Source organism: Anomaloglossus baeobatrachus, chromosome 4 (assembly GCF_048569485.1).
Source record: "Anomaloglossus baeobatrachus isolate aAnoBae1 chromosome 4, aAnoBae1.hap1, whole genome shotgun sequence".
NCBI classification, from domain to species: Eukaryota; Metazoa; Chordata; class Amphibia; order Anura; family Aromobatidae; genus Anomaloglossus; species Anomaloglossus baeobatrachus.
This window is the reverse complement of record NC_134356.1, coordinates 365,333,085-365,346,369: the sequence shown is the minus strand read 5'-3', so window position 1 is coordinate 365,346,369 and position 13,285 is coordinate 365,333,085. Positions and strand designations below refer to the sequence as shown.

General features: G+C 40.7%; 1 protein-coding gene across 1 annotated transcript in view; it reads left to right on the top strand.

Annotated features, from left to right (window-relative positions):
- Positions 1-13,285, top strand: part of SLC2A13 (solute carrier family 2 member 13) — a 304,260-nt gene that overhangs the window by 190,498 nt on the left and 100,477 nt on the right. The window contains exon 4 of the mRNA XM_075345137.1: positions 6,832-6,940. Within this exon, the coding sequence (XP_075201252.1) occupies positions 6,832-6,940 (109 nt within the window). The remainder of the gene's footprint in view (positions 1-6,831; positions 6,941-13,285) is intronic.

Sequence of the window (13,285 nt, the reverse complement as noted above, 5' to 3'; positions counted from 1 at the left end):
CGTAGGATTCTGTCCACATATATCCCACAATTTTGAGTCAAGGATGCTATACCGGATACAATCAAGCGTCCCCTAAGGGTCTCCAACCCCTTGTGTATTTTTGGTATAGAGTTAAAAGTTCGGTGTCACCGGGTGTACAGGTTTGAGAAATGTGTACTCATTAGATGATATGATGCCATCCTCCCTTGCTGTTTCAAGAATGTCAAGCAATAATTCCATGTACCTCTGTGTGGGGTCTCCAGAAATAATCTCATAAATGTTTATTATTTAGAATGAAATTACACATATCTAGATATATGGTCCATGATCACAAGATTCCCCCCTTTATCAGAAGGTTTTATAATCAGTTGTTCATCCCGTTCAAGCCTTTCAAGTGCCATCCACTCTTCTCCTGATAAATTTGATTCTGTTCCCTTGTTCATACTTGGGATTTTACGAAGATCTCTTTCAACAAGAGTCAGGAATATGTCTACACTGGTGGTGTCACCTACTGGTGGCATCTTCCTACTCTTGGCTCTCAAGTCTATAAATGGACCAAGGCCTCTATCGTGTGTCTCAACCTGTTCTTGTGCAAGTCCCATAAGAGTCTGATAGCTGACGACACCCAGATCTACCTCTCTGGCCCAGATGCCACATCTCTGCTGTCCAAAATCCCGAAATGTCTATCTGCTATATCCTCCTTCTTCTCCTCTCACTTCCTAAAGCTCAATGTGGCCAAAACTGAACTAATCATCTTTCCTCCGTCTCACCTACACTCTCCACCTGATCTATCTATTACAATAAATAACACCACGCTCTCGCCAGTACCCAAAGTTCGCTGCCTCGGAGTGACCTTTGACTCTGCCTTATCCTTCATACCACACATCCAGTCCCTCACCACCTCCTGCCGTCTTCAACTCAAAAATATTTCCAGAATCCGCCCTTTCCTCAATTTGCAATCTACTAAAATGCTAGTGCATGCCCTCATAATCTCCCGCCTCGACTACTGTAACATCCTCCTCTGTGGCCTCCCTGCCAACACGCTCGCCCCTCTCCAGTCCATCCTTAACTCTGCTGCCCGACTTATCCACCTCTCTCCTCAATACCACCCCGCTTCTCCCCTCTGCATGTCCCTCCACTGGCTTCCAATCTTCCACCGTATCCAATTCAAACTTCTAACACTGACCTACAAAGCTGTGCATAATCTTTCCCCTCCGTACATCTCCGAACTACTCTCCCACTACACTCCAACACGTCACCTCCGGTCCTCCCAAGATCTCCTCCTCTCCTCCTCTCTCATTCGCTCCTCACGCAACCGACTCCAAGACTTCTCCCGAGCATCCCCAGTCTCCTGGAACTCGCTGCCTCAACACGTCAGACTATCCCCTACCCTTGCAAACTTCAAACGGAACCTGAAAACTCATCTGTTCAGAAATGCCTACAATCTACAATGAACTCGCTGCCGCCCGATCACCGTGCGGAGCTGCCGCCCGACCACCGTGCGGAGCTGCCGCCCGACCACCGTGCGGAGCTGCCGCCCGACCACCGTGCGGAGCTGCCGCCCGACCACCGTGCGGAGCCGCCGCCTGACCTACACCCCACCTATTGTCTCCTCCCCATAATCCTATAGAATGTAAGCCCGCAAGGGTAGGGCCCTCTTCCCTCTGTACTAGTCTGTCTACTGTAACTTGTATACGTATTTTGTATGTAACCCCCTTCTCATGTACAGCACCATGGAATTAATGGTGCTCTATAAATAAATAATAATAATAATAATAATAGCTATCCAGATGCTCATCTATCATTCCCATATCTTTGCATTTATCTCTATCATTTTTTAAGAAAAACTTTTTCCATTTTAATTTCCTGCAAAAGAGGTTAACATCCTTGACCCAGTGAAAGCAATTAAACTTATTTGTGGGGATAAATGACAGCCCTTTCCTCAGGATGCCATAGTCTTGCTCACTAAGACAATATTCAGACAGACTGATGATTTGACCCCTGTTAAGTGAGTATGGGTCTCTAGATATGCATCACCTTATTGGACTCTGCTCCTCAGATCGTAAGGGACTCCCGTCGTTCATTCTAAAAAAGAGGAAGATAATGCACCCTCTTCTGATCCAACAGACAAAGAGGGCCCAGGGGATTCTGTCTGTCCCATACCGGTCATTGGTACCCTCCCACTCTGGTTTTCGGGCCTCTGCCATCTTTTGTTCCGCTTTCCTCTTCTCTGGCCTCTTCCCCTATAGGAACCTCCCTCAGCCTTTTCGGTATTAGAGACTTCAAAGTCAGAAGATGATACATCCCACTGTCTATGACTAGAAAAATTATATGCCTGGCACTTAAAGGGAACTAATCACCAGGATTTTTGTATATAAGCTAAAGCCAGTGCTATACTGGCACTATCAGGCTGATTCTATACATACCTGTAGTGGTCAGCTCGGACTTTTAGGTTTTGAAATCCAAGAAAGTAAAGGTTAGAAAATTAGCTACTTGTTGAGTGACAGCAGCTGAGGATCAAATAATATATTCATAATTATCTTCGCCCCCTGTTTAGAATTAGCATAAGTATTATACAAACTATTCACTTTGTTGCAGGACCTGTGTGAGCTCATACCCATGTGACCTGGTATTCAGCTTTGTTAGATGAGGCCCCGCCCCTTCTGGTCACATGGCTATGACCACACACAGGTCCTGTAAGAGACAGTGAGTCAATTGTATAATACTTATGCTAATTCTAACAGAGGGAGGGGATAACTATGAATATATGATCTGCTCCTTTGCTGCTATCGCTCAACAAGCAGCTAATTTTATAAACTTTACCTTATTAAATTTCAAAACCTAAACATCTGAGCTGACCACTACAGGTATGTATAGAATCAGCCTGATAGTGCCAGTATAGCACTGGCTTTAGCTTATATACGAAAATCCTAGTGATTGGTTCCCTTTAAACAATCATGTAGATTCCCCAGAAAACCCCTTTTGAATAGAAGTTGAATTTTACTTCCCTACTTATACAAGTAAAGTCGTTTGTTTTCCCAAAAATAAGTCTGCACTTTTTTTTTTTTTTTTTTACTGTCTACAAAAAAGAAAAATCTCTAGAAAGACGTAAAGGACAATTATCTGCTTTGTATAATAAATGCTACTAAAAATAGTACAATGCAGTTTTTAAAATGTTTTCACATTGTCTTCACATTTCTGAATTAACGAAGTTGCTAGGCAACACACTTCTACCTTGGAATTCTCCATAAATCACTTGTTTCAGAATATTCATGACATGATGTATGTTTCTATTCCATCAAGCATTTTAGGTGTTACATACCTTATTGCATAATGTTTATTTATGTTGTATCCAGCGTGTTCATTAAATAGCAAAATACTTGTGCACTTACTATGGGTAGTCTCCTTTATAAAAAAAAAATAGCATTCTATATTCTCATTGGAATAGTTTTAGTGACATTGTGTATTCACACATTCAGAATCCTGATCAGAATACTCGTTATTTCACCCTAAGTGAGGGTTATTACATGTTCTTGTGGCCTTTATCCCTGTAGTTATACCTACACATAGTATTCTAATATGTATAGGAATGATTCCAATTCCTGTGCTCTGTAACTTGTCGTTGGCTATGTGCACACTGAGAGCGTTTGCTGAGTTTTTGTGGCAGAAACGCTTAGTTTTTAAGAGGTTTGAGATTTGGAGAGTACCCACTCTTTCTGCTCCAAAAACCCCTAAAAAAATCTGTGTGCACATAGCCAGTCACTGCTTTTATATGGGTGCGTTCTCTTCAGCATTTTTCCATCACTATTGGTACTGGAACTTTCTTTTCCTCACTTCCAGGCATGCACTGCTCCTGAAAGTCCACATCTCCGTTAAACCTGTGTTATGCTTAAAATACCTTTAAATGTCAGCTCAGAAATGCTGTACAATCTATGAATAGCAAGTTATTTAGCAGGAGGAGCTGAACAGATTAATATATAAATTAATAGGAAAGGATTCAGTATAATTTGTATTTTATTCATGAAAATCCCAGCTCATCCTAGGCTTAGCAGTCAAAGGGAGCATGGCTAATTAGTGACTGGTAAATGTCTCTGTAATTATACTTAAGCTACACTCCAAGATTATTGTGAAAGTGCATTCTTAAAGGGAACTGGTCACATCCCCTATGCCCTCTAACCTAGCAGCAGGCACATGTGTGGGACAAAATTACATGCCTAACCATCCCTGTCTACTGCTATTGTCCAAAACCAATGTTTAAACAAATGATTTATAAGGTTCGTTATCCCTATGCTAATTAGAGCTGTGACTAGTCGCAGAGGCGTTGATTCCCCTGACTAGTCTGCCCTCTTTCCGTGTTATCACGCCCCGTGGGAGTGATAACATGTTTTACAAAAGTGGCTTTGTTCCCATTAGCATTGTGGTTGTATGTGTCTCAGCTTTAGAAAGGGCATAGTGCGCATGACCGGAAGTGCGGACAACTTCTATTCATGCGCTGTGAGGCTCACAGATGTCGGGACACATACACCCGGCATCAGAGAAGCTCAATGCTAAGGGCAACAAAGCCACCCTGGCAAAGCACCCGCTTTTGTAAAGCATGTTTTCACGCCCCCAGGAGCATCTGAAAGAGGGCAGACTAGTCAGGGGAATCAATGTCCTATATACTAGTCACAGGCCTAATTAGCATAAGGAAAACAAACTTCCTAAATTTTTTTTATTTTAAACATTGGTTTTCCCAATAGCAATAGACAGGGATGGTTAGGCAGGGAATTTTGGCCCACATATGTGCCTGTTACTATGTTAAAGGGCATTGGGGATGTGACCCGTACCCTTTGAGAATGGTTGATCACGATAATCTTTAGTGCAAACAGGCTGCTGCCAATCACCAGATGAACAAACCAAACGCTTATTCATCAGGTGAAATGATGTTTTGTGCCGCTCAAAAGATCATCCTTGTCAGCAGTGCATCGTCTTGTGTAAACAGGACTCGCACTGCTGAGAACAATGGGATCCAATGTGCACAGAATGATCTACTACAGATTGCTTCGTGCACATTGTTTACCATGTTCTGTATGAATAAACAGGCTATTAATCGACAGCCAAATGGCTAAATGTTTACAGATCGGCGATTGTTGAGTGTAGATGGACCCATAGTCAGCATGTAGACGACCCAACTGCAACCAATAAAATAACTACATGGTCTATATAGAAGCCAATCCACGATTAATAACCTGTTTAGACAGGCCAATGAGTTGTACACACAGAACGATCAGTTACATAACGATAATCTACGTGCACAGTATCAGCAGCACATCCACTTACACTGGACGGCGTACTGCAGAGAAAGATGATTTTATTGGAAACTTGAATAATCCAATCACCTGAAAAACAAACATTTTGCTAGCTCATCATGTGGAGGCTGGCATGTTTACTCGAGCCGATAATCGCAAATGAGAGTTATAAGGAATGCTCTTTCTGATTATCAGCTTGCCTAAATGAGTCTTGCATGTAGCCAAGCAGAGGCCGTTTAATGGCGTCCGTTGGCATGTGTAAACCCAGGATTACTGGTGAATCTTTGATTTACTGATTTATCAATGCAGATGTCCTACCTGCTATTTGTGAAAAGTAACATATCTTTGAATTGTACTACAGCATAATATTAGTACTGAGAAGATAGGTTGGTAAGCACCATCACGTAGATGTACATTTCCATCTTGAATATCAAAAAAACAAATCTGAAAAACACAAGTCCTTACATATACTGTATATTGAACTTTTCTAAAGAAGGTATTATATACCGGAAATGCCTTTCAGGTGTTAAGCAGATGATTGAGAGAGGTCATCCAAGTTACCCCCTTATGTTTCCCAAAATGTCAGTACTGTGTACGGCCTGCAACACACTTCCGCAAAAACACGTGTGTGTCTTGCGTTCCGTTTTTCGGGTCCGTGTTCCGTTTTTGATGTCTGTTTCGCCGGTACGTGTGACATCCGTGTGATGGTGTATGCTCGCCGTGCGTGCGTATTGAATGTCTGTATAGGCGTGAGATACGTACGTGTCATGTCCTTGTTCGGTCCGTTTGTCTTGATCCGTTTCTGATGGAAAATGACGTTGAAAATGCGTAATCATGAGATTCTGGTGTGTCTAATTGGACTATCAGCTGTCATAATCACTATTAATTGGTAACCTTTGTTTAAACTCATTTAAAAGGGTTAAAATAGCTCAATAGACAGACACAAAGATGTCTTTCAAATGAGTGTACTATGTATCTACTCTGGTTGATTTCAAGGAGATTTGGTTTACGGCGCCATATGCTAGATTTAAAACCAACAAGTGAGAAAAGGATGTGGATCCACCCCCTAGTCATACTATGAATACACGTTATACGGACGGTACGGATAGCACACATACATGCTACGTGTCACGTAAGTGCAGGCATGGACCCATTGACTTTAGCGGGTCCGTGTCTGCGTGATGCGGGAGAAACACTGACATGTCAGCCGTGTGAAAAAACGCACACACGTACAATCCACACGGACATATGTTCCGTATGGCTATGTGTGTGTGCCTGTTACCATAGGGTAACATTGGTGCACGTGTGCTCGTGCCGCCAGTACGTGTATAAACGTCCCAAACACAAACCGGCGGCACGGAAATGTATTGCAGGCCTACAACATTGATCATCATTAGATTTTTTGAGGCACAGGTAGGATAATGTTAAAACTTTCGGGTTCATGTGACTCCATGACACTACCATATATGATATGATATTCTACCTACATATCAATTTACTGTGAATATATACTGTAAACTCATGCCCATCTGCTTATTTTTTTTTTTTCGTGTTTCTTTTAAAGGTGGACCTGTCATATACAGAATGTTAATATACCCTCCAACACGCCGCGCTCTTATAGTGGGTTGTGGATTGCAAATGTTTCAACAGTTGGCTGGCATCAACACCGTAATGTATGTATTTACATAACATATAACTGTTTATTGTTACCAAATTTTTGCTGTGACACATATAGAAGGATATTCTTAAAAAAGACATTTAAAGGGAATCTGTCAATAGATTTTTGCTGTGTAGTTTGAGGACAGTATGCTGTGCGAGTTAAAACAGATTTTAGGGATGCGTCTCTTATCTCTTATCTATAATAATTCAAGTGGTTAAAATCCTGTGGAAACTGTGGCATTTCTTGGATGGCAAAAAATTAAATTCGGTAATAACATATCCCAGTCCTTCCCATCCTGGGAAACCACCTTTTTCAACATAGTTTTTAGTGTTTTATTAAACCGTTCTACTAGCCCATCAGTCTGCGGATGGTACACCGATGTGCGTAGCTGCTTAATCTGGAGAAGTTTGCACAGTTCCCTGGTGACTTTAGACATAAACGGGGTTCCCTGATAGGTAAGGATCTGCTTAGGCAACCCAACACGACAGAACATGGCAAACAACTCCCAAAGCAATATGCTCCCTCCATAAGTTTTCTATGTTATTAAGGTCTGGAGACTGGCTAGGCCACTCCATGACGAGTCTTTTATACAGGTGACAATTTAAGACCGCTGTCTTTAATGCAAGTAACACGTTGATTGGGAGTGTGTAAGTGGTTTGTAGGAGCCAGAACTTCTAATGGTTGGTAGGGGATCAAATACGTATTTCTTTCTGCAAAATTCAAATAAATTTATATAATTTATACAATGCGATTTTCTGGAATTATTTTGGATATTCTATCTTTTACTGTTAAAATGAACCTACCTTTAAAATTAGACTCTTCATGCCTTTGTCAGTGGGCAAACTTACAAAATCAGCAAGGGATCAAATAATTATTTCCTTCACTGTACAGCGAGATTTGACATCTATAATGCTATTGTTCTCAGGGTATACCCATGATAAGACTTCCTAGGATACAGCACAAATGTTATAGCAAGAAAGATGACTAAATAAAAGCCCAGTGCTTGCCTTACACATTAGATGGCTGTGAAAAAGCAGTCGACTGACTCATCGCCCAGTGGCTTATCTATGTGAGAAAATGCAATATTTAGTCCTAAATCGAACATGCTTGATCGACATCTCACCCAACAATCAGTCAGCTGAAACCCCCATACACATTAGACCATCGATCAAACCCGCCAATATTAGCAGAATCAGCTTACATAAGTGCAATGTGTATGGGGGTCTTTATACAAATGGTTACTAGGGCAATATTTTGAACTAGCATAACAAACATCAAAAATGTATGTTTCATATTGGAAAGATTAAGATTAGTTTGGATACATGGTGTTACCATGTGAGGTAATTTCCCTCCCTATGGGTTCCAGTAGCATAGATTTTAATTATAACCAGTAACACGGCAAATATAATGCGATTTGTATTCAAATTTTGTTTCCAAAAGGTAATTTCCCTGCTGAAATCTGAGAGACTAACTATTCTAAGAAATTTGACTTCATTTTATTTTAACTTTACTACTGGGAAATTAAAAAAGGAACAATGAAATTTTCCTAAGAAAAGTATTTATGTAATATTATGCGTACCTGCAGAGAATGGGACAACTGCTCCCATAAATTTTTTTGATAGCTTGAATTCCAATGTAAACACTTTTTCTGAATTCCTAATTATTGTTCTCTTAAAGCCACCATATCCATTAATGGCTGTCGGCCTAACTATGTTTCACGCTGATTGTTGGCCAAAAGCCATCTAAAGCGTGACAAGTCGGCCATCGGCTTATCACCTGTAGAGCTATGCGATCGGCAGTCCGAAAACAGATATGCCCAATTAACATTTCCCCCGACAATCAGTTGTCTGGCTTCCCCATACACATTACACTGAAGCTATCAATATCAGTAGGTTCGGTCAACATTAGTCTAATATGTATGCGCGTCTAAGATCTTCTCCAAGGAATAGGATCACAAACTGTCTAAATATTGAGTTTCATTTAGAAAACAATTTTTTTTCTCACTCGTCATCTGTATGCAATCCATTTTTTTAGAAGCAGTTATCAATAATTTGAGACCATTTACAGTTTTTTATGTTACAGAATTGCAATGTATCCTTAAAAACAGATTGCTTACCGTTGCTCCGTATGACATCCATTTTTCTTTTGCACACCCAAAGACTTGAATGGGTGAGTCCCAATTACGGAAGAAATTAATGCATGCAAAATTTATATTTTTTTTTCTACATGCATTTGGTGAGTGTAAAAAAAAATTGCTCATCCTCACTATCACATTGAATAACATTAGTCTAAGTGCAGTGCGTTTTTTTTAAACAGAGTGCAGGCTAAAAATACTGCCATGTGAACTTGGTCTAAGATTCACTAGACTTCACAGACAACTAATTATACCACAAAACATTATTAGCCAGGAGTCTATTAGGTCATAGAAGTGATGGTGTGGACAAAGACTACTCGTATTGACCACCTATCTTTTGTTAGTGGATCCTCTCCTGTGAGAACAAAGGATAAGACATGTTAATATTCAATATGCCTAGTTCTTTCTTTTATATCTTTGACAAAGGTTAAACATTGTTTTCAACAAAGGTCAAACATATTTTGAGTCATTGGTAGTCCATATTCTAGCTTATCTGGATTGTATAATACAGACTAGAGTTGATCGAACCCGCCAAAATCCGGGACCGGATTGGGAAAAAAAAGTCCGGATCTGCTCCGCATTCCGGTGCCCATATAAGTCTATGGGGACCAAAATACAGATATTAAAAACATTTGTGGAGGGGATAGGGGGGTAGGAGCGCGCGCGGTGTACTCACCCGAGGCTGTGCCATGACAGCAAACTCCTTCAGAGTCACGCTTTTCCCTTCCGGAGCTGACAATTCAATATTCATTGTTTTGCTCGCCCACCGGCACGTGTAATTGGTTGCAATTAGCCCCCACCCTGAGTGTCAGCTGACTGCAAATAATCCCAGGCGGCAGGATGGCCGGTGGGCGGGGAAAGCAGTGCAAGTGTCTGCGGGTCAGTATGGTTATTGTCATGTGTTTCAAAAACACATGCACATTCTTGTCAAAAGTATGCACGGCTGTGCTGCGATGTCAGACTCGTGTGAGTCTGGCATGACAGAACCCTGCACGGCCTGCCGCTCTCTGAACATGAGCGTGCATGTACCTAGAAACACATGCACGCTCCTGTCAGAAGTGTACACGGCTGTGCTGCAATGTCATGGGAGTCCCTCGCAAGTGTGACTCCGGCCTAAAAGAAAACACATGCAGATTTTTTTTATTATTTAGATGACTAATTTAAAAAAACAAAAACGGCATGCCTAATTTTGATACCCAGCCAAGATAAAGCGGGCTGGGGGCTGGTATTCTCAGCCCGCAGCCGTCCGGTATTACCGCATGTTTTAGATGTGACAATCCTGGTGCAATACCGGCTCTTCCCATTGACCTGGAGTGTTGCCAACCGGGGTAAAAAGGGGTTAATAGCAGCGTACAGCTACTACTAAACCCTAGGTTAGTGATGGCAGAGGCGTCTATGAGATACCTGCATCACACTAACCTGTAAATGAAAGTGAATAAACAGAGACACAGAGAAAAATCTTTTATTTGGAATGAAGTACAAAACACACACCCTCCTTCAGCTCTTTATTAACCCCCAACACCCTGCAGGTCCGACGTAATCCACACGAGGTCGCACGCCACTTCAGCTCTGCTAAATAGCACAGCCAGCGGCCGTAGAGCACGACTGCTGGCTATGCAGACAATGACTGAGCCGCGATGACTGCACGGCAGGAAGATACTGTCACAGGCTGGGGGCGCGTGTGCCTGCAACCAATCACAGACAAGAGGATGGCCGGTGGGGGGGAAAATGATGCACAGTACAGGAAGTGAATGCGCGACCTGGAAGGAGTGTGCTGCCATGACACCGAGTCTCGGTAAGTATGAAAGCTGTTTTATTTCTGTTTTTCTCTATATTTCAATTATTTTCCCCAGTGCCGGATCCGGATCGTGCACCCAGAATCCTGGATCCAGGTCCGGCACCCAGGCATCTTTGAAACCGCGCAGATCCGGACTTTTACAGTCGTGGTATACCATATGACATTATAGAACCAGCAAATGTTTCTTCCTAGCTATTTCATTTGGCACTTTCTGATGCTGTTTACTAGAGGTAATCACATATATTAATATTAACCAGCAACTTAATTTTTCTCTAAACCGGTGAGTGCCTATTTTCTTTCTTATTGAAATTTACGGCTCTGCAGCTTTGTAGTGCACCCCGGTAAGACCATACTCATGCTCATAGACCCATACTCAGGCTAACGCTGAATACCTGAACAGGTGGAACAAAACAGCAGTGTATTTGTCTTTACTGGTGGATTTGGAGTGTTATCGTTCGCTCAAATAAGAAAAAATAGTGCCCAGAGTTCCTTCTTTACTTGGTGGGCATCCGTTAATATAACTTTGTTAGGGTATCATATCGATGTCCTTATACTTTTATACAGTGATATTTATTGAAAGTGTTTTCTTTGACCTTTATCAAAATATTGGAGTCTGAAAATTAATAAATATTTGAAAAATAATATACCCACCTCTTAAATCCCATACCTTCTATCTCAGAATATTACTCTTGCCTTCAGCTTTTGGCTCTGGGGACACTATTTGTGTACAATGCATCATGGAAATGCTAAGTAATTTAAAAGGCGAGCATATTACTATCTGGTAAGTAATTTACGGCCTTCTCTTCTCTAAAGATTTTTAGTGTACCTTTACAACAAAAAAACAAAGCTAGTAAAGTCAAAGTGCCGTTTCCAGGCAGAAACCTAATTATGGCCTATGAATAAAGCACAAGGTCTACAGTACAACTAGCGATTGGGACAAGGTATGGACCATTGCACATCTGGACATGTGCGGATGTGGTCACCGTGGATGATTGTATCCACTGCCAATGTGACATTAAAATATTTGCACTACGCTGTGGATCATTTAGAATTTTCTATTATAATATTCTGCAAATCAAATATTATTGGATGATTATCATAAATATGCTAGTATTAGTGGGAAAACCTAATTAAAGATGTGGCCATGAATAACATTATATTATCTTGTAACTGTATTAACCTTATCGTCCAAAGAAAGTAGATATAGGGCTATGTAGAGACATGCTCTTATCCTAGATACAAACTGAATTACATTTCCATCACACGGCTTTGCCTGCTTCAGAAAAGACTACAGGCTTAAATTTAGTTTGATAAGCAGAAAAAATAAGGAATTTGTCAAAGAAACCAAATTTTCCATCTTGCTGAAGCTTCCATAAGCTTCAATTCACACATTCATTTCCCTTATAACATCTGTCAAAAAATAAATGTTTTTCTCTTATTTTTTTACATCCATTTTAAATTTTTTTTGAATTTGTTTTTTCCTCATCCGTTTTTAAAAAACTGCGGCAGGTAAATTGTCTGAACTTTTTTTTTCTCATTACTTAAAAAATCAAAAAAGTTTGTCTGCTCACCATAGTTAGTACACGGCCACTTCTCATTAGTAATGCATCATGTATCCACAAACGCTAGCACAATGTTCTGGATAAAATATTTTTTTTTTTTACCAACAGGTTAAAAACCGGCACAATCAATATAGAGAAAACAACATGATGGGGGGACTGACGCGTTTCTGACCTTACAGTCCTTATTTATAATCCATAGTCATTTTTTTTCCAATAACACTTGGCAATAGATTAGTTAAAGCTGGATAAAAACTGAAGGGAACATGGCTGTTTTCTGTTTTTCACTTGTTGTAATGTATCCTAATCGGTTTGAATGGTCAAGCATGATCCGCATAGTCAGATGAGGTTAACTGAATTTAATAGAAAAGCCCATGGATCCAATAAAAAACTGATTTGTGAAAGGTTTCATTAAACTCTACGGGGCTGCATCATCTAAGCTTTTATGTCACATTTGTAAAAACCTTGAAAAGCTGCAACATTTTTACGCAGCATACAAAATTTCACACCTTTTTGCATTTTCACGTCACTTTGGATCAGTTTTGCCGAAATGAGAAGAGTGGTTGCTGGCTATACCACATGTCGAGTTTATCAAATCTCCCAGTGTTCTCAGTGCCAGAAATAATCCATTGCACGGTGCACAAAACGTGTCTTTTCAAAGGTTTTTTTTCACCAGAAATCTAGTGAAAAACCTTTGATGAATCTATGCATCAGTGTGCTATCTTAAAAATGGATGGTATTAGGATGAGCTAAATGGATGTGTATATATAGCTTAAGTGCAATAATAAAACTGAATTTACCCTTGTTGCCTTAACTGTACAGCTGTCTATCACTGAAACCCTGTGACTAAAGGGAACCTGTCACTAG